Source organism: Pongo abelii, chromosome 10, assembly GCF_028885655.2.
Source record: "Pongo abelii isolate AG06213 chromosome 10, NHGRI_mPonAbe1-v2.0_pri, whole genome shotgun sequence".
In the NCBI taxonomy this organism is placed as follows: Eukaryota; Metazoa; Chordata; class Mammalia; order Primates; family Hominidae; genus Pongo; species Pongo abelii.
The window spans coordinates 47,287,135-47,309,746 of NC_071995.2; the positions used below are offsets into that span (position 1 = coordinate 47,287,135).

A 22,612-nucleotide genomic window follows, 5' to 3' on the forward strand; every position below is an offset into this window, starting at 1 on the left:
AGAGTCTGAATGAGCCTTTCATCACTCTCTGGGAGGACTCATTGCTTGCCTTTCTGGCATCTAAAAACCATTACCTCACACCACAGGTACTTTTGAACCTCTTGGCCACACATACATACTGGGACCATTGTTTAGCTCAGAAACAGATGGAAAACTTTAGCTTAAGTTTCTGTGTTAAAAGTTGTGTTACAATAGATTATTGTTTTTAATTGTAAAAAATGCCTATGTTGTTATCCTTACACCTAACCTACTTTCCACTTTGAACTCTTCCCACCTTCTCCATTTATTTTGTGATGCCAACATTTCACTAACTTTTTATTATGAAAACTTTCAGATATATAGAAAAGTTGAAAGGATGGTACAATGACAGTGTATTTGCTGTGTGTGTATATAATATTTTGGTGGAACCATTTGGAATTTGCAGATGTAGATGACATGTCACCCCTAAGTGCTTTAGCATAAATAACCTAAAAATAGGTCATTCTTCTATACAACTATAATGACATTATATAATTTACTTTTTTGATGTGCTTTTAATAAGAAATTTACTATTAAATTTTGACATTCATTTTTGTATTTTAAAGATGTAAAAATTTTAATGGAAAATTATAAATGCTGATCAACCTTTTCTCTGAGAAATATATCAGCATCAGTTAACTAGTAGATTCTCTTGTTTAACCCTGGGCTGACATCATAGGACCTTTCACTAGATGTTATCAATAGATGGCAACATGACAAACAACAAACAAAAAGAAACAGAAGTTCTTACTGCTTTTCATTGTTTTTTGGCATGAAAACATAAGCTAATATATGTATTTTAATTTTAATTTTTGTGGGTACATGGTAGATGGATATATTATAAGCTAGTTTTTTTTTAAATGGAGGGGTTATATGGTTGTCCATGCACTGTCCTATGAATTTCTTGTGATCACCACTGAGTTAATCAAAAAACAAAGTTTATTTAAATGAACACTAGTCATTCTCACAGGGGGAAAAAAAATGCTATTAGAATGTACTAGCACAAATTGCCACAAAAAAGTCTGATTGTGTTGATGCAGACCTTGCTAAAAGTGTCATCTGACATTCTACTTCTCATAGTAAAGATTGTAAGCTGCAGAAGGCTTACTTGTTTGCTGTAGTCTTTTAATAAATATTTTACAAGCTTTGTCAGAGAAAAAGGATTTGTCATCTGATGGACACAGTGTCTGCATCTTAAGGTGATTTGGCAACAGAAGAGAGGTAATGTCAAACTGTAGGCCTGGCAGCTCCTGTCTCAGTTGTGCTTTTGTTTTGTCTTTTAGGTATTCCAATGCTGCTAGAGTTCTTGGAGCAAAATATTGCCAAGGTTTGGGAAATGCTTTCTTAGCAAAGTGTTGCTACCCCACAATAATTGTATCTTCTCTCCAGTTTGATGCTTTTGGATTAATATGCCAACCAAATTTGTTTAGTTACAAGTCTGTTTATTAACATCATGCATAACGATTATCAAACCTGTGTTCTCTGGCACTTCCCTATAAAAGATTTGCTCCTTGAGGAAATGACCCTGCCTTAGACATTTTTGTGTGTCTCACACCGTAGTCTCCACATTAACTACTTTGTGCTAACATAACTGTGTATTGAGCTAAATTGAATTAGAGAGAGCGAGAGAGAGAGAAAGTGTGTGTGTGTGTGTGTGTGTGTGTGTGTGTGTGTGTGTGTATGTATGATTACAACCAGAAACAAGAGTGGAACTTTTATTTACCCTGTAGTTATATTCCCCTTCAAAAGGAGAAATCAGAATGAACTCCAAATTTGAAGAAAGTTAGAACATTCCATGTTTGTGCAAGTATTAAAATTCTAGATTTTTTTTCTTTTTGCCACCACAAAGCAAAACCGATATGGTACGGAAAATTACTTTCATCCAGAGGTTGAATACTAGGGTACTACTGTCTCCTTATACATTGAAGGCTGTGGGCTCTTTTATAACAACATGGAAAAGCTTTATGTGCCTATAAACCATTTATGTTTGCAGTGGAAAAAATTCTAATTGCCTGTTTAATGTTCTTTTTCTGTAAAAAGCCTACCAGAAATCTGTAATTCCATACTTCCTCATTACTATTATATGTTTCTCAGAAACTAGCACACTATATGTCTATCTTTTGACTACTTTTCATTCTAAGTACTAAAATGTAAGTGGACTTGGTGCAACCATGGTCAACTGTTGAAGATACACAGGTCCTAATCATGGATAAATTTACTATGTCCTAGTGGGGATATTGCTTGGTAAAAATTAATTAGATGCAAAGCCATCAAATTTTATAGACCAAAATATAAATATAAAAAGTATGAGTACAGGCCGGGCGTGGTGGCTCATGCCTGTAATCTCAGCACTTTGGGAGGCCGAGGTGGGCGGGTCACGAGGTCAGGAGATCGAGACCATCCTGGCTGACACGGTGAAACCCCGTCTCTACTAAAAATACAAAAAAGATAGCTGGGCGTGGTGGCGGGCACCTGTAGTCCGAGCTACTCAGGAGGCTGAGGCAGGAGAATGGCATAAACCCGGGAGGTGGAGCTTGCAGTGAGCCAAGATCATGCCACTGCACTCCAGCCTAGAAGACAGTGAGACTCCGTCTCAAAAAAAACAGAAAAAAACGTATGTGAGTACATACATGGTTAAGTAAGTAATTTCCACACGGACTTTTGCTTTAGCACAGCTTACTAAAAAATGTGTTTTGTAGCTTGCCACTGCCATCTGCTGGTTCTCAACTCTTAGACTTCTAGCAATTGGTGTACTGCTGCAATGTACCAGTATTGCAATATAAAAGGAAATTGGGTCTATTTAGTTTATTTATGGGAAAATCTTAAAATATTCTTTGTTGAGAGTAAGACATCAGAATTTTTATGTGGTCCATACGATATTATTTTTTAGTATGCTTTTAGCAAACAAACTCACCGGTCTTTCTCTACTATTAATAATGTGCTAATTTTGTATTTGAGTTTCTGATCAAACCTTTTATTCCTTTGTCATCTTTTCCTAGTTTAATGGATCGAGAAGTGGCGTTGCTTGCTGAAATGGACAAAGTGAAAGCTGAAGCAAGTAAGATGATTGATCTTTAATTAAAGCTATTACCTTCATAAATAGTAGGTACCTACTTCCCAACCCTTATAACAAAAGTTCCATATAAATACCATAATAAGAGTTTATATATTTAAATAATCTTAAGCAGTTGCACTGTACTGGCATATGAATCCTTTCAGGTAAAATAACTTTAAAGAGCCTGTTTTAAAAATACTTCCAAATCTTAATATTTTGAATGCAGAGTTCAGTGTATAAGAGACTACATCATGGTATCTGCCACCAGGTTTTTATTTTATTTTGTTTCTTCCTCCAGTGTTTAAGACTTCATTAGGTTGGGTACGATTGAATGTATATACTCCTATCATTACCTATCTCAAAACTTTGTTTTCTCAGTTTATAGAAGTCTTCACTCAGTGTCTGTTATCAATAGGGGAAAAGTTAGAGAATTGAGGGTTCAAGATACCAGGTTTCTTGAAAGCTTACTAAAATAGATTCTGGAGGAATGAAGTCTAACTTTGGTGATTTGTGGGGTTTTGTACAGAAAAAACAGATACCTATTTTTTTTTATCATTTCTGTTAAATGTTAGGTTAAACATACACAGCTACATGAAGACAAGGGAATACCAACTGCAGCTTGTACAATGGCATTGATTTGAGGCATTTCGGTGGCAGGTTTTATCTTCCTGCATTGAATGCCAGATTTATTATTAGGAAGGTTGTTTATTTTAACCCACCCTCAAACTGGTAAGAATAGAAATGCTGGGCTAGGTCGAGACCATGACTCACAGTTAAATCACTTGTGTGTGTGGTCACGGGCCAGAGGATGCAGCTTTGAAGCACTGAAATGACTTCAGCTTTGGTCCATTTTAACTTGAAAATTTGAGAATGTAGCAGAGATGCCTTCCACTGTTTTTCAGAGGTGAGATTTCGTTACATTGAGCAATATATTTTGAGTTTCTAAATTTGACATTTGAGTCCATTATTTTATCTGTATATTTTCTTTTTGAAAATGGAAATGCAGATAAACTAAAACCACTAAGAAGACATATTTCTTACTTTTGAGAAGAAGGTCCTTTTAGGCCAGGCATGGTGGCTCACGCATATAATCCCAGCACTTTGGGCGGATCACCTGAGCCCAGGAGTTTGAGACCAGCCTAGGCAACATAGTGAAACCTCGTCTCTACAAAAAATAAGAAATAAGGCTGGGCGCAGTGGCTCATGCCTGTAATTCCAGCACTTTGGGAGGCTGAGGCGGGCAGATCACAAGGTCAGGAGATCGAGGCCATCCTGGCCAACATGATAAAACCCCATCTCTACTAAAAATACAAAAATTAGCTGGGCATGGTGGCACACGCCTGTAGTCCCAGCTACTCGGGAGGCTGAGGCAGGAGAATCGCTTGAACCCAGGAGGTGGAGTTTGCAGTAAGCCAGGATCGCACCACTGCACTTCAGCCTGGCGACAGAGCAAGACTCCGTCTCAAAAAAAAAAAAAAAAAAAAATTTTATATATATATATATATATATATAAATCAGGCATGGGGTCATGTGCTGCATGTGGTCCTAGTTACTTGAGAGGCTGAAGTGGGAGGATCACTTGAGCCCAGGCAGTCGAGACTGCAGTGAGCTGTGATTGCACCACTGTACTCCAGCCTGGGCGATAGAGCAAGACCCTGTCTTGAAATAAAAAAAAAGAAGGTGCTTTTAAAAATACTAATACATCTTTTATATTAACAGAAAATTTTGGCCAGGTGCAGTGGCTCACTCCTGTAATCCCAGCACTCTGGGAGGCTGAGGCGGGCTGATCATGAGGTCAAGAGATCAAGACCCTCCTGGCCAACATGGTGAAACCCCGTCTCTACTAAAAATACAAAAATTAGCTGGGCATGGTGGCATGCGCCTGTAGTCCCAGCTACTCGGGAGGCTGAGGCAGGAGAATCACTTGAACCCGGGGGGCAGAGGTTGCAGTGAGCTGAGATTGTGCCACTGCACTCCAGCCTGGCGACAGAGCAAGACTCCATCTCAAAACTAAAAAGAAAGGAAAAGAACATTTCAAATAGCAGGGCTAATGTAACAAATTCCCATCACTCAGCTTCAACCAATTATCAATTTGTGGCCAATCTTATTTTATCAAATTCAGAGCTCAGAGTTTTACTTAACTTCATCAGTTTTATATCTTTAGCTCTTTTCTCCCTGAAAATCCTGGTTCTCAATGACATGATATAATTACTCATTTACCAATGCTATCAAGAGTTGCTTTTTGTTTTTTACATATTATAATTTTATTAAGTAACTGATAGGTTTGTAGTATTTCAGTCTTTTCCAGTGTTGTATAATTAGGTCCTATGAGTTATCTGTTATGTGTAGAAAGCTTTTTATTCACCTCATTTTCGCCATTTTGAGAGCTATAATTTTGTCATAGAATCACTGAATGCTAGAATTGAGAGAAACTGAAGTTGACACAAATGGCAAATAGCTTTTAACTTGGGACCTAAACCAATAGATCATTTGTAACTGTTGGGCTTTGGTGTTAAGAAACTTTTGTAGGCATGCTCCTGACTCCAGAGAAAGTGGGTCCTGACTGATTAGTGTGACTTGGGTCTAGGCAGCCCATGTGTGCATCTCTGTGGCAGTTGGGCTGAGTAAACTTGCTAAATACTTCCAGCTCTCTGTAATACCTGGTGTAACTCTTTAAAACTTCTGTTTTTTTCTGACGTGAATTTGGCTAATTCCTCAGTATGTTACAGGATTCTATGTGTGTCAGTTAGGGATTGAGTTTGACTACATGGAACAGAGTGGCCTAAATAAATGTGAGTGTCCTTTTTTCTCAGAAAATGAAAAGTACAGAGGTAAGCAACCCAGGGCTGGCAGGACATTTCCCAGATGACATTAGGGACCCAGGTTCTTCTGTCCTTCTGCCCAGCCATTCTGAGAGTATGCTTATGGTCAAAAGACAACTCCCTAGGCTCCAGTCGAGAAGGAGTAAAACGTTACATGCTAAGACTCCCTTAAAACACTTTCCTGTAAAGCCTGCCCTTTGAGTTCTGCTTATATCTCAATGGGGAAACTATATCACATGACCATTTCATCTGTAGCAAAGCCAGAACATATATAGATTTTTTTTAATCCAGTTATGTTGATACCCAACAACATTGGATTTCTGATAGCCCTGAATGTTCCTGAATATAGTTGGAAAGACTGTGTTCCATCAACTAATGGTCTTTGCTACAGTCTTCCCCTACCCAGTATCCCTCTTTTTTCCAAAATGAGAATATGTTCACTACCTTCTCAATAGCAATACCTCCAAAGTCTCATCTAGTTAGTTAATATTCAGCTGAAAGGCCAGGTCTTCAGAGTGATTTCAGATCTTCCAAGGATGGGGTCTCATAAATTAAAAGAAAGGCTAAATGCCCCCTTCTCCGATATTACATAGTTGGAGAAAGAAAAGGATAATTATAGTAAAAATTCCCACTTGGAAAAGCAATGATCAAATCTTGCTGGACGGGAAGGAATAGCAGAGTCCCTTCCCTGATAGTAGAGAACGTTTGTTGGGTGGTTAATCTGCTTCCTGGGAGAATTTCTCTGGTTTTGTTTCCACTGTAGCCCCTGTCTCTCTGGGAGATTTTTATTGTATGTTCTCTGCCATGACCGTATCCAAGTTATATATCAGAAAGCATGCCAGAGAAGGTGGTTCTTAAAAGGGTGTAACAATTTAAATACCCATCACTAGGGAACTCGGTAAATAATTGTGGTATATCCACATACTGGTGGCTGTTAAACAGAATGAAGGTGATCCAGATGTATTAATAGGGAATAAATTTAAAGATATATTAAGTAAAAATAGCTAAGGTAAAAGAAAGACCATGTGTATGATATATTTCCATCTGTGAGAAGGGAAAAAGGAGAGCTACATATGTATGCATGTTGTGTGTACATACCCAATATTTGGAAGTGTACGTAAGAAATGGTGAACAGTGGTTTCCCCTGGAGAGGAGACCACAAAATCAGAAATAAGAGAGATGCTCTTTGCATTTTATACCCAACTTACTCTAGATGAATATTTTTTATTATGTGTACATATTTCCTTTTTAATTTATATGCATCGTGATAAAATTTTTTTGACTGGAAGGAGAAATAACAATGATTTATGAGTGTTTGTGATTTATAAAAAATGTTTACCACTTAACTGTCTTCAGAGACCCAATGGAAGGTAGAGACCAGACTTTTGATATTTTCATTTTCTGGGTGGATAGGCAGCTAAGCCTTTGGCTGACCAAATACCTACTGCAAGGCTTATATTTCTAGTTCTTCTTTATCCTATTTAGCAGCAACATAAGGTTCACACTCACTTTTCCTCTACAGTGGAAATTTTGCTCAGCCGACAAAAGAAGGCTGAACTTCTAAAGAAGATGACTCATGTGGCTGTTCAAATGTCAGAGCAGCAATTGGTTGAGCTCAGAGCTGATATCAAGGTAAAACTTCTTTCTGCTTTCTGCCTTTCTTCTTATCCTCAGGGGCTAAAGTAAGAAATTTTCATAATTCATGGCCATATCTAATATATTAAACTCATGATCTTCCTTTCCCAAACCTGGCCCTCTTCTAGGTCCCTTTCTCTGTAAGTGGTATTGTCATCTACCCAGTTGTCCCAGCTGGAAACCTTAGGAAATTTCTCCATTTCCCACCTTAAATCTATCAGCACACCCCGTCCATTTGACTAAATCTCAGATCTGACCTTATCTCTTCATCTCCACCACCACCATTATGATCAGGTTACCATCATCTCTTGCCTGGACTTCTGTAAGAGCCTCTTAACTGATTCTGTTCATCCATTCTGTCTCTGCCCCACCCGCCCCCCCTCCATGTATGTTCCCCACACTACAGCAGTCTGCTTCAAACTTTCTGTTGCTTTTAGGATGAATACTATAATCCTTAATCCGGTCTGAAGGACTGTGCAGTCTTGCTCTGCCATTACTCTCAGTTCATACCATCCCCCCTGGTCCTCTGCCCTCGAGCAGAGGCTGGAGGCATCTACACTCCACAGACGCACCTGCTTTTCCATCTGTCCAAACTCTCTTCTCCCTGCCTCCAACTACAGTTACCACTCTCTTTTTTTTTTTTTTTTTTTGGAGACAAAGTCTCACTCTGTCACCCAGGCTGGAGTGCAGTGGCATGCCATCTCGGTTCACTGCATCCTCCACCTCCTAGGTTCAAGCAATTCTCCTGCTCCAGCCTCCCGAGTAGCTGGGATTACAGGCGCCTGCCACCACACCTGGCTAATTTTTTTTTTTTTTTGATTCGGAGTTTCGTTCTCGTTGCCCAGGCTAGAGTGCAATAGCGCAGTCTCGGCTCACCGCAACCTCTGCCTCCCCGGTTCAAGCGCTTCTCCTGCCTCAGCCTCCTGAGTAGCTAGGATTACAGGCATGCGCCACCATGCCCAGCTAATTTTTGTATTTTTAGTAGAGATGGGGTTTCTCCATGTTGCTCAGGCTGGTCTCGAACTCTCAACCTCAGGTGATCTGCCCGCCTCAGCCTCCCAAAGTGCTAGGATTATGGGCATGAGCCACCACGCCTAACGGCTAATTTTTATCTTTTTAGTAGAGATGGGGTTTCATGATGTTGACCAGGCTGGTCTTGAGCTCCTGACCTCAGGTAATCTACCCGCCTTGGCCTCTCAAAGTGCTGGGATTACAGGCGTGAGCCACCGCGCCCTGCCCAGTTACTACCCTTGACCTCCTCATCCTTCCTGACTTCCCCATCATATCTCCTCATTCTGTGCTTTCAGAGCATAGTTATGATTTTATGTGCATTGGTTAATTTGTCTTCCCCACTAGATAGTGAACTTCACAGTGGCAGGCAGGAGCTCCTGTCTCTCCAAGTGCCTAGCACAGCACCTTGGCATGTAGTTGGTCTTCTGTAAATAGTTGGTTGACAAATTCTGATTTTTAGAGAAAAATTATCTTTGAGATGTTTGTTATAATCTATTTATAACAATTACTTGGGTTCAACATTTATACCTTTTTAATTTTTTTTTTTTTTTTTTTTTTGAGTCTCTCTCTGTCATCCAGGCTGGAGTGCAGTGGCGCTGTCGCCTCTCACTGCAACCTTTACCTTCCGGGTTCAAGCGATTCTCGTGCCTCAGCCTCCCAAATAGCTGGAATTACAGGCGTGTGTCACCACGCCCTGCTAATTTTTGTATTTTTAGTAGAGACAGGGTTTCACCATGTTGGCCAGGCTGGTCTTGAACCCCTGACCCCAAGTGATGCACTCATCTTGGCCTCCCAAAGTGCTGGGATTACAGGCATGAGCCACCACGCCTGGCCAAATTCTTATATAAAGAACAGTGTTTCTGAGACTAAGCATGTGAACCTGAGAGAGATTGGGATATTCATGGATAGTTGTGGTCATTGGCATTCTAAATAATTGCTTATAAACTGCAAGCTGTAACAAAGGGAGTTGGCCTTCTCCACACCTGTGCCCTTTACCTCTTCTCTTTCTGAACACATAAGATTTATTGTCACACTGAGAGAACACTTTGTGCAGAGGCTGTACAACAGTCTCTATAAAATAAAAACAGAGGTGGAAGATCATCCAGGACCTTACAGGGATCCTTGCTATCGTCTGACCCAGTGTTAGACCTGTGGAGTGTTGTTGTTCTCTCACTGCCTCCCCTTTAATTCTTTTGGGGTGAACTAGCCAAACCATGCAAATGTTCAGTTACTGTTTTCTGTTTAACTAAAACTATATGATTAAATTTTATAGAAAGGCCTCCTCATATTGATGCCAGTCAGTCTCATTCAACTCTCGGGGAGAAGCCGGAAACCCTTTTGCAATTAGATGAGAATGCTGGCTCTCACAGGCTTCATCTGTTCCTCTTCCCACGTGGCTGAAAAGCTGCTAGAAATATTTCTGCAGGCTGACTAAGGATCTGTTTCTCTCCACTTTTTCAGTGTACTGATGTGGGTGCTGTGCAATTTAAATGTCTTATTTCCAGATCATTTTATTTCCGTCATTCCTATTATGTCTTTGACTCAACAAACCCTAGAATTTGTTTCAGAATTAATCTCAGACTGATATTACATGTCTGAAGGCTTTGTAACAAGAGGTTCATGTGCTTTCCTAAGCCACAACATACTCTGAAACTTTAGGAATTCAAGGCCAGAAGATCATTTTCTCTCTCCTTTCCCTTTCAGTGCTTCTGGTTGCTTCCTGAGAATTCTGATGCAGAGTGGTATTAGCCCACCCACAGTTAAGAGGAGTGCTCTGAGGGGTTCAGTTCTTCCAAATTATATCTAGGCCTTTCACTTTTCTTTTTTATCTCCTTTTCATCTGAAAAAAAAAAAAAGATTCCAGTCTACCTTAGACATTGTTTAATGAAATAGACCCCCAGAAGCACTTTATTCCTGACATGTTTCTAGTCCCATGATTTTTATAGCATGGTTAGTTTTTGACTCAAGGGGTTGGTTACTTCTCAGCTCAGTCTGCTTAAAAGGATTAAATTACTTGCAGCATAAACTTCTCATTTGCAAAGTTGACTTTTCACATGAATGATTTTCCATCTCAAGAAATTGTTCCTATTTCAAGGACTAAGAAATCCTACTTTATTATAAAGAGATGAAGTAGGTTTCCTAAGGAAGTTCCTATTAACACCAAACCATCTATCTAAATGGTATCATTGTAGTACCATGTAAAGATTTTTGCTGCATCTGTTTCTATATAAAATGGAAAGACGTGGAGAATAGCCAACAGTAGAAAGATGGCCCTCTACTATAAATTCTTCCTCCTTTTTTCTTTGTCTATAGTTTCTCTTGATTATATCTAATGGGCTTTAGCCATCAGGTAGCATTTCATAAACTTAACAGACTTATCTGTGGGCTCTTGAGAAAATGAATGAATTTATTCCATCACCCGGCGTTGGTCATGTGATGGCCATTTAATAAACTTTGAAGCAATAAAAAGACAATTGAAAATGATTGTTTTATCTGTATAGCAAGTTATAGATTCCATGGATGTTGTTTGTCTAACCTGGAGGCCTTTCTTTGTCCTTTCTCCAGCACTTTGTTAGTGAACGTAAATATGATGAGGATCTGGGACGAGTAGCCCGGTTCACCTGTGATATAGAGACCCTAAAGAAGAGCATTGGTTCATTTGGACAAGGTGAGATGGTGAGAGGGTCTGGGCACTATAGGTGGTGATTATTAATTAGAGACTGACATGCTGATTGTCTTCACCACTGATTCCTCATTAGTGCCTCTTGTTTGCTTGTTTATTTGAAAACTAACTCTAGGATGCTTATGAAGTCCATGGGTGCAGATACTTTAAACTCTGAGGACAAGTATTTGCCAGCTCCCTAAATGTGAAAGACTGTTTTTTCATGCCGTATTGAGAGGTGCTTGATATGTGGTATAAAGAGCATGGGGCCCTACAGTCAGACCAAGTTTGAATCCCTGCCCCTACAGTAACCTCATTTTACTCCTCTCCAAAGTGGAGATAACAGGCCACGCGCCAAGGCTCACATCTATAATCCCAACAACTGGAAAGGCTGAGGCCAGAGGATCACTTTAGCCCAGGAGTTCAAGACCAGCCTGGGCAACATAGCGAGGTTCCATCTCTTCAAAAAATTCAAAAGAAAAAATTAGCCAGGTGTGGTGGCACATGCTTGTAGTCCTAGCTACTCAGGAGGTGGGGTGGGGGTGGGTGAGAGGGGAAAGATAGCTTGAGCCAGGAGTTTGAGGTTCCAGTGAGCTATGATTGCCACTGCACTCCAACCTGGGCACCAGAGCAAGACTGTGTCTCTAAAAAAATGAATAAATAGGAGAAAACAATACTTGTCTTGTCTGGCACATAATAGATCCTTAAATAAAGCATTAAAGGGTAGGGGAGTGCCTGTGAGATGAGAGTTTCTAGTGACCTGTTTGTCAAACCCTGAACTCAGCCTCTCTGTTCTTTCTGTCTAGTATAAAAGTGAAATATTGCCAGGTGCGGTGGCTCATGCCCATAATCCCAGCACTTTGGGAGGCTGAGGCGGGTGAATCATGAGGTCAGGAGATTGAGACCATCCTGGCTAACATGATGAAACCCCATCTCTACTAAAAAATACAAAAAATTAGCCGGGAGTGGTGGTGGGTGCCTGTAGTCCCGGCTAATCGGGAGGCTGAGGCAGGAGAATGGCGTGAACTCAGGAGGCGGAGCTTGCAGTAAGCTGAAATTGTGCCGCTGCACTCCAGCCTGGGCGACAGAGCAAGACTCCGTCTCAAAAAAAAAAAAAAGTGAAATATTTAACCTATGGCAACAATTATAAACTCATCATTAATCCAGCTTAAAGCCAAGAAAAAAATCTAGAGAGTAGTTTTAAACCATTGGAATTCTAACACAATTTGAGCTGAAAATATTAATAGTTTTTTCAGTTAGATAGGTACTTTGAATTTGGGATTAATTTTGCAGAAAGAAATTTGGCAATATACATGTTTGTTGTAAAGATTAGTTCTATTCATATTTAACTGATCTTGATTATTTATACCTTGTATCATTCAAATTCTTTAAAAAGAATTTAGCAAAGATTTTATTTATGTACCTTTTTCTTTCTTTGCAAAGGCTGTACTTTAGAATGTTTTTTGCATAGGAAACTGAACATATGGTCTGTACTATTGTTCCCAGGCTTAGTCAGCTGCTAGAGCCATAGTCAGGAGTTTAGGTAGTACTAGATCCAATCCCAAGAAGTCATTAGTTAGTGGGGAATGGGTAACTTTGATTTTAACTGTTCTCTTGTCTAAGAATTCCTTTACAAAGCAGTGGGGCTTTGGAGGAAGTGGAGGAAGTGGGGAGAAGGGAGATTTTACTTCCTGTTACCAGTTTTGTAGGTTTTTCTTTATTCGAATAGACAGTTCTTTATCTTAAATTGCTCATTGTGAAATTGAGAAAGAAATCTTACCCATTGTGCGGTTCCATCATATGATCAAATATTCCTCATATTTCTGTTTCAGTGTCTCATCCAAAGAACAGCTATTCAACCAGATCCCGATGTAGCTCAATTACATCTGTGTCCTTGAGTAGCCCAAGTGATGCCTCTGCTGCTTCCTCTTCCAACTGTGCCTCTCCTCCCAGCCTTACAAGTGCTAACAAGAAAAACTTTGCACCAGGAGAGACTCCTGCAGCCATAGCAAACTCCAGTGGCCAGCCCTACCAGCCACTTCGGGAGGTAACCTAGCTTCTACACTGAGCATGTTAGGAAGAAAACCCTCCAGATTGTCAAAGCTTAAATGCTGTTAGCTCAGTATATTATCTTCCTCTCTATTCCCATTCCATGCCTGTTTTGAATCCCTCCAACCCAAGTTAGTTCCTGAGAAAGCATTAGGTACGTATGTTCCAAACTGCCAGCCAGTTTAGATTTCCTGTTGCCAAGAACTGCTGACTTTCTTGTGTTGGCAGTGATCCCTGCTGTTGTAGATAGTATTGCCTGGTAATTAGTCACACTGGGAGTTGTGCACCCATCTCAAGGTAGACAGGCACCACAAGTGGCAGTTTTACCAGTGTGCATCTGAAAGCAGCAACTCCCTAGAAGCACAATGTGGAATTTACAGGGAAAGAGAGAGTGACCTGGTGGGATGGGGGGAAAACACTAGAAAGCTGAGGAGTAATCCATAGGTTCTTCTCCTGTTTGAAGAATAAACACAAGAGCAATCCAAGGCAGTACTGTCGGTAATTCTTTAGAACTGGTATGACGTTTGGAATTGGAGGACAAAAATAAAATCCCATACCATAAGCTTTCTGGATTATAATGCCAAAGATGTGCTGAATGCCACAGCAGCATACTTTAATCTGTAGTTCATGACATTTAGCAAAGCAGGCCATAGTGATGTTTACTTTATTATTCCAAATGTTTATTATGTTTACCAATGGTCTTTTATCTGCAGTGTTCAGACATAATATAATATATTATGTCCAATTGAGGGCTTGTAACAACCCAGGGAATGTTCTTTCTTCCTTATCTTTCTTCTTGCATCCAACTAAAGAAAAGTAAATTCTTCAGTGGAGAAGAGCCTGGGCATGAAGAGCAGGGAAAGATGGATTAGTTCTGAAGTAGTGGCTAGGTTGGATTGGCTGAGAGAATTCTTTGAGTCTTGAGAGATAACTGAGTCCCAAGCATGGAATACCACAATTCTGCTTTCAGAATACTCCTGTAAAGTGAACGAATGGGGTACTATAATGCTAGAGCACCTTGAACGTTGTATTCTTTTATCTTTAGGTATTGCCAGGGAACAGACGAGGAGGACAGGGCTATAGGCCACAAGGCCAAAAGTCCAATGACCCCATGAACCAAGGGCGGCATGACAGTATGGGTCGTTACAGAAACAGCTCGTGGTATTCATCTGGTTCCAGGTATCAGAGTGCTCCATCTCAGGCACCAGGAAACACCAGTGAAAGAGGCCAGACTCACTCTGCAGGGACCAATGGAACTGGAGTCAGCATGGAGCCCAGCCCTCCCACGCCTTCATTCAAAAAGGGGCTCCCCCAGCGCAAACCCAGGACCTCTCAGACTGAAGCCATGAACACTTGAGAGAAAATCCAGTTGGCCTCTCTCCTCTATCCACACAATTCAACTTGATAACTGGACTTTAGGAAACTTATAGTTAGATTTAATAACAAAAAGAAGTTTATGCGTTATCACTTTTTGTGCCATTCTAAGTATTTTTGGTTTGTCTCCTTATTTCCTCTTTACCATTTTTGGAGGGGAAGCTATTTTTTTTCCTTGATCTTTCCCAGTGATATGGATTGAATCTGGTTGGTCATTTCCACCAGGAATCAGAGGCAGCTGTTACCAGGTTTCGGCCTTCCAGTTGACCCCTCCACTGTCCAGGCTGTTTCAGGAGGAGGTGAATCACAGCTAGTCTGCCACCTTTCCAGTCTAAGCAGAAGCCACAGGTGCCTGACAGGTTCCCTTCAAACAACTATTTGACCAAGAGAGGCAATGAGGGGATTGTATACTGCACTGGATTCACCAGAGAAGGGAAAATTTAATTAGTGAAAAAGAAAGAACACTAGGAAACATTTGAGAACCTGCCTCTATCCCAGAATGTGCCAGAGATTTGACACTCAAATCAGTGTTTAATCTTCTGCTTGGCACCATAGCTTAACCTGCAGTTTCTTCAAAATGCCCAATGCCTTGTTTCCTATTACCTTAGATTGCAAACCAGTCTAGGGAAGTCTATGAGAAAGTAGCATTTAATTAAATTTAAAAAAAAAAAAAAAAAAAAAGGTTGGGTGTGGTGGCTCACACCTGTAATCCCAGCACTTTGGGAGGCCGAGGCGGGTGGACCACTAGGTCAGGAGTTCAAGAGCAGCCTGGCCAACATGGTGAAACCCCGTCTCTACTAAAAATACAAAAATTAGCTGGGCATGGTGGCGTGCACCTGTAATCTCAGCTACTCAGGAGGCTGAGGCAGGAGAATCGCTTGAACCCAGGAGGCGGAGGCTGCAGTGAGCTGAGATTGTGCCACTGCACTCCAGCCTGGGAGACAGAGCAAGACTCAGTCTCAAAAAAAAAAAAAAGCATTTTTCTGTTTTAATGTTTGGAGACTTTTTTTTTTGTTCTCTCCCTTTCCTGAACCCTATTCTGATCCTGAACCAAATTTATAGCAATATAATTAGTGTTAATCTAAGGCATTACTCATCAAAAAATTGCTGCAATCTTTATAGTTGAATAAATAAAAACAGCTGCATAAATATTCCCACTTTTGTTTCATAGCAGCAAGTGGTTTAATTTCATTATGTTTTTCTTTGGGCCTCATGGGGGTAGAAGTCAGACAGCTTGTTCCAGGATTAAATGAGGGTATCTGATTCCCAAGTCATTTGTCTGCCACCACTGTGTAGCTTCAGAACCAAATTAAAATGTGAAAGCCAGGAAGAGCAAATGCAGTTGTTCCTAGTGAGAAAGGATCATAGGATAGGGAATGGTGACTTTCCAAAGGAGAACTTAACCACTTTAGGAAAACCACAGCTCTCCAGGCTCTCCCAGGTAACCAAAGGTTATAATGGCACTGCTCTCCCCAACTCCCTATCCCTTGACTGAGTATTGAACATAACCATATAATTGAGCTCCTGTGTGTAGCAGGTGGCATGGGTGCTAGACCCTTCCACCCCACACTCACCCCCAGCATCTGTGATTTAATCACAGCAGAGCTTCTGGCATGTGTTCTCCCAAGTCTGAAGCCCAGACTGTAAGTGGCAGCCGTGCAGAACGTAGCTGCCTCAGGGCTTCCCTTGCCTCCTTGGCTGAATGAAGCTGAGCTGCCAGGGTTCAGGTTGGTTGAACACATTCAGAGAGAGAGAGAGAGTGTGTGTATCTGTCTGTCTTTCAGTAAAGAAAACAGTAGTCAAGGAGTTCTGGGAAAGCCATTTTCCAAGAGCACCTCATTTTGGGGGAATTTGTCTAACGACACCAACAGCCTGCCTGGGTGTCAGGAAAAAGCCCTGCATTTCTGATTAATTGCTTACCTATACTTTACCAGAAATCCAGAGATTGAAGTGACCTTGAAGGATTATGAGGTCTGTCCCTGTATCCAGGCAAGACCATACTTAACCACCTAGACAGATGGGACAAGGCATGTTTATCAAAAATGCCTTGAAGTTGAAATTAAAATCTCCTTATAGAAAAATATTTGAAATTTTTTCATGACCACAAAAAGTTTGAAAATTACGAATTAAAGAAGTTTTTATTACAAAAGTAGTATTTAAAATATCAGTACAGAAATATAAAAGGAAAAAAAGTTATCCATCTTTCCACTTCTCAGGGTTAATGATTGTTAATTTGGCATATATCCTTCTACACCTTTTTTCTTTTTAGAAATGGGGTCTCACTGTGTTGCCCAGGCTGGAGTGCAGTAGCTATTTACGGACATGATTAGAAGGGACTCTTGGGCTTAAGCAGTCCTCCTGCCTCAGCCTCCTGAGTAGCTGGACTACAGTTGTGCACAATCACTCCTGGTTAGACTGTTTTTAAAGCATGTATGTGCATATACACATGGGTATATGGGTTTTTAATTTTTTTTATACAAAGATCATACTGGGCTGGGTGCGGTGGCTCACGCCTGTAATCCCAGCACTTTGGGAGGCTGAGGTGGCTGGATCACCTGAGGTTGGGAGTTCAAGACCAGTCTGACCAACATGGAGAAACCCCATCTCTACTAAAAATACAAAATTAGCTGGGTGTGGTGGTGCATGCCTGTAATCCCAACTACTCAGGAGGCTGAGGCACGAGAATCACGTGAACCTCGGAGGCGGAGGTTGTGGTGAGCCAAGATCATGCCATTGCACACCAGCCTGGGCAACGAGCAAAATTCTGTCTCGGCTGGGTGCAGTGGTTCACGCCTGTAATCCCAGCACTTTGGGAGGTGGAGGCAGGCTAATCATGAGGTCAGGAGATCGAGACCATCCTGGCCAACATGGTGAAACCCCATCTCTACTAAAAATACAAAAATTAGCTAGGCGTGGTGGCTGGTGCCTGTAATCCCAGCTACTCAGGAGGCTGAGGCAGGAGAATCACTCGAACCAGGAGTCGGAGGTTGCAGTGAGCTGAGATCGTGCCACTGCACTCTAGCCTGGCGACAGGGAGAGACTCTTGTCTCAAAAAAAAAAAAAAAAATGTGAAACTGTCTCAAGAAAAAAAAGATTATACTATGTATATTCTGTAGTTTTTTAAATATGTGTAAACTATAATTCATTTAGGATCTCATGCTGTAGATCTTCTCCTAAATTTGCCAATTTGACTCTTCTTCAATGAGAAGTTAGGCTTATCCTAAGTTTGAATTGTGTAGCCCATTCCTCATTGCCCATAGTGGTTCTAGGCTTCCCAAAAGAAGGAAGATTCATGCCCTGGGCAGTTACCACTGGTGCTCCAAGAGGCCTTACCTAACCATTGTTTGTCCTTCTCTTTCCACTTCCCCTTTCAGACAAATGTCTCACCCTCCCCAACTTAAGAGGTAGGACTGCACCTTTAAGTTGTTTAGCTCTGTCAGTTATGTGACACTTGAGAGGCAAAATTTAAATTAGCATGGCTTCATTATGAACATCATATATTTCCTATGCCCCTAATTTATGGTTATTTAAAGAATGTGCTTTTAAACAAAAGTGCAGACCAGTTTTTGTTTTTGTTTTTGTTTTTAAAAAAGGGACCAGGCCGGGTGCGGTGGACGCCTGTAATCCCAGTGCTTTGGGAGGCCAGGCGGGCAGATCACGAGGTCAGGAAATCGAGACGAGACCATCCTGGCTAACACAGTGAAACCCTGTCTCTACTAAAAAATAGAAAAAATTAGCCAGGCATGGTGGTGGGCGCCTGTAGTCCTAGCTACTTGGGAGGCTGAGGCAGGAGAATGGCGTGAACCCGGGAGGCGGAGCTTGCAGTAAGCCAAGATCCTGCCACTGCACTCCAGCCTGGGCTATAGAGCGAGACTCTCAACAGCAACAAAAAAAAAACGGGGCGGGGGAGACCGGGTGCAGTGGCTCATGCCTGTAATCCCAGCACTTTGGGAGGCTGAAGCGGGCAGATCACCTGAGGTCAGGGGTTTCAGACCAGCTTGGCCAACATGGTGAAACCCCATCTCCACTAAAAATAACAAAAAAAATTAGCCAGGCATGGTGGTGGGCACCTGTAATCCCAGCTACTTGGGAGGCTGAGGCAGGAGAATCTCTTGAACCCTGGTGGTGGAGGTTGCAGTGAGCTGAGATGGCGCCACTGCACTCCAGCCTGGACAACAGAGTGAGACTCTGTCTCAAAACAAAAACAAACACAAAAAAGGGTACATAGTAGAAATTTAAAAGTTTTCTCTACTTTGTCCCACTCCCCCGAAGAAATCACTGGTAAGTTTCTTACATGTCTTTCCAGAAACTTTCTAAACCCAAACATGGAAGTACCTTTTCTTCTTTCTTTTGCATAAATGGGATTCATGCTGTGCATACCCTTATACAAGTTGCTTTTTTCACTTGTCCTCACTTTTTGTAACTCATTTTTTTGTTTTGTTTTAAGAAAAATCAAGTATATTTCTACTTACTGACATGGACGGAGGTCTACGAGGTATAGACCTCTGTTCTGTGGCTGCATAGTATTCCATTGTATAAGTTTGTTATTATTAGTTTAACCAGTCCCTAATGATGGTTTTCAGTTTTTTGGTATTACAAGTATTGCTGCAATGAGCATTCCATAATGCATATATCATTCCTCACTTGTGAGAATATCCCTGTAGGATAAATTCCTAGGAGTGGAATTACTGGGTCATATAGTTATTGATAAAGCATTATTTTGATAAAGTTGCACGGATTCACACATGCAACTTATTTATTTAGAGATATGGACTCTCTGTCACCCAGGCTGGACTGCAGTGGTGGGATCATAGCTCACTGCAGCCTCAAACTGCTGGGGTCAAGGGATCCTCCTGCCTCAGCCTTCCAAGTAGCTGGGACTACAGGTGCATGCCACCACACCTGTCTAATTTTTTATTTTTATTTTTTGTAGAGATATGGTCTTGCTTTGTTGCCTAGGCTGGTCTCGAACTCTTAGCCTCAAGCGGTCCTCCCACCTTGTCCTGCCAAAGTGCTGGGATTACAGGTGTGAGCCACTACACCCAGCCACCAGGTTTACATTTTCTACCAGTGTTTGGCAATGCTTTGTACAGTTGCTGAGCCAGAAGCTAAGGAGAGAAACAATCCCTGACTTCACATGGTTGATAAACCAGTTGATGCAACTGAGAATACCAATAAATAATACAAGGAAATAGTGTTGCTTGAAAGTGCCATGCTGTCTTCGAGGTGGAGGGAGCACAGCCAAAAGGGCTGGGTCCCATGCTTGAGCCAGAACTATACCAGCATATGATCAGGCAGTTGTGCAGTGGTGTATGGAGATAGTGACATTCCATTATATTTCAGAATCCCAAACCAGGGTACAGTCTTGTGAGTATGAATATATGTATGGGAGGGAGTAGGATAAACTAGTTGAAGTTAGGAGTGACCTGGAAAATTCAGGATGCATGTCACTCATCTTTGTACTAACCTGTTCTCTTGGAGAAGGTCAGCAGAATAATGTCTTGTTGCCCCTGAAAATTCTACCATCTGACCCAAGAAAATGAGGTTCTGTCTTGCCTGATTTGTAGGGTTCATCCCACCTTCTGGTCCCATTTGGTGAGGATTGTATCCTTATGGCAGCATATTTCTTGGAAGAAACAGGTATACGTGCTGGGAGGCTACCAACTGATACAAGAAACTGTTTTATCACTAGTTTAACCAATGAGTTCAAAGTACCGGCCCACAATGCTGGTAGCCAGAACAACATACTAAACATACTATAAAATCAAGTTTCTGGTTGTTGTAGCCACTTGGGCACATTTTCTGTCCATCATACATTGAGGTACCTACTGTGTGCTAGGCACTCTGCTGAGTTCTGAGCCAGAAACTATTCTAGCTCATTCTTTTTTTTTTTCTTTATCTATATTTTTTGACACAGGGTCTCACTCTGTCACCCAAGCTGGAGTGCAGTGGGGCCATCTCAGTTCACTGCAACCTCTGCCTCCCTGGTTGAAGCAATTCTCTTGCCTCAGCCTCCTGAGTAGCTGGGATTACAGGTGCCTGCCACCACACTCAGCTGCCTGCCACCACACTCAGCTAATTTTTGTATTTTTGGTAGAGTCGGGGTTTCACCATGTTGGCCAGGCTAGTCTCAAACTCCTGACCTCAAGTGATTTGCCTGCCTCAGCCTCCCAAAGTGCTAGGATTACAGGCGTGAGCCACCAGGCCCAGCCCTAGCTCATTCTTCAACTGCTTTGCAGGTAAAGGAAGTAGAGCTCGTCCTTAAACCCTTGGGAGCCCTGCCTGTTGCCCAGGCAGTGTGGTAGAGTATAAAGACTCAACTTGGATTTTAATTCTGGCTTCACAGCTTGATAGCTGTGTGACCGACTGCCCTTGGACAGATAACAGCTTTGAACCTCTTTCTGAACTGTGAAGTGGGACAATGGCAACGACTTTATGAGACATCTAGCCAGGTGCTACAAAACAGTCCCCTGTGTGTCTAGGCTAACCCATGACAAGTTGAATGTTCACTCCCCATAGCCCCTTTCCTTTTCTGTCTCTCCTGCTTTATTAAAAAGTATATGAAAGAAGACTTCCCCTATATCCGGCCAGACAGACCTTATTAATCACAAAAATACTAAAAATCCAGCTATCCTATTCCTTCTGTAAATTTTCTTCCTGAGTGCATGCCCCTCCAGCATGGTGACCCCTGTGCCCCTCTTGTCTGCCATACCGATCAGAAAATGCACCCCTACCCCAGTTTCAGAGCTGTGTGGGTGTGGCAGGCGGATGCTGATGGAGCTGACCTCAGCTAACACAGTAACCATTGCAGCAGCACACAGGTGAAGCTGGGGCCAGGGTTTCCCAGGGGAAAGTCAGGGAACATTATTTCCATACAGGTCATGAGGGAGTTTTTATTACCTACCTTGATACTCAGTTACAAGGAGGAGACTATCCAAAAAAGATGCTTCTGGGTTAAGAAACTCACCCAGCAGCACAACTATTCTCCTGCCTGTCCCTTCACTGCTGTCAAAACAGCAGGAACAAATACCACCCACTCCAATTCCTTAGGGAAAAGTCAGGTCTCTTTTTTTATGTCTCTTCAACTTAACGGAGTTAGGCTTTCTCTGTAACTCGATTTCAAACACACCTGTTTTCTGGGGCTGCTAGAACACATGGATTGAGAGGATGAGATTTCTCAGGAGGCTGGGCACACACTCCCTCGCCAGCTCCGGCAGGGCTGTGTTGGCCACCTTCCCTGCGGGGCCTGCAGTTAACTGCAGTGTCTCACCTGGCGTGGAGTCCAGGTGTTGTTCGCAATGGGCATTCACTACAGGTCACTGACCATCTGTCAGAAATAACCATGCCGTTCCCTTTTCATAGGCTGTTTACCAAAGGAGAAGACAAAGTGGCCCCGCTGCATGGCATAGTCCTGAATTGCCGTCATCCTAGTCAAATCTTGGTTCAGACCTGATTCTTTTTCTTACTAGCCAAGCAATATGGGCCAGTTTCTCTATCTGTAAACACAACCGTGTGCCTCCCAGGTTTCCCTTGTTTGAAAGTTGATTGTGGGCTGGGCGCAGTGGCTCACACCTGTAATCCCAGCACTTTGGGAGGGCGAGGCAGGCGGATCACCTGAGGTCGGGAGTTCAAGGCCAGCCTGGCCAACATGGTGAAACCCCATCTCTACTAAAAATAAAAAAATTAGCTGGGCGTGGTGGCACATGCCTGTAATCCCAGCTACTCGGGAGGCTGAGGCAGGAGAATCACTTGAACACGGGAGGCGGAGGTTGCAATGAGCCGAGATCGCACCATTCAACTCCAGCCTGGGCCACAAGAGCAAGACTCCATCTAAAAAAAAAAAAAAAAAAAAAAGTTGATTGTGGTCTGTTCCCACTCTACTCTAGCCAGGGTCTTCCACTAAAAGAAAAGGAATCTCCTAGAATGAAACAGCCAAGGTGTGGCCAAATACTAGAGGCCTCAAAGAATTCCAAAATATTTTATTTT

The 22,612-nt window shown here is 41.9% G+C and overlaps 1 protein-coding gene across 6 annotated transcripts in view; it reads left to right on the top strand.

Moving 5' to 3' along the window:
* Positions 1-15,783, top strand: part of SPATS2 (spermatogenesis associated serine rich 2) — a 165,816-nt gene extending 150,033 nt beyond the window's left edge. For 4 of the 6 annotated variants that reach the window (XM_024257086.3, XM_054527930.1, XM_054527931.1 and 1 more), the window contains 5 exons: positions 3,018-3,076; positions 7,418-7,527; positions 11,107-11,209; positions 13,036-13,250; positions 14,298-15,783. In XM_024257086.3, coding sequence (XP_024112854.2) covers positions 3,018-3,076; positions 7,418-7,527; positions 11,107-11,209; positions 13,036-13,250; positions 14,298-14,609 — 799 coding nt within the window. In that variant the 3' untranslated portion in view covers positions 14,610-15,783. The remainder of the gene's footprint in view (positions 1-3,017; positions 3,077-7,417; positions 7,528-11,106; positions 11,210-13,035; positions 13,251-14,297) is intronic. The other 2 variants (XM_063711739.1, XM_054527932.2) reach the window with 1 other exon arrangement.
* Positions 15,784-22,612: the final 6,829 nt, after the last annotated feature.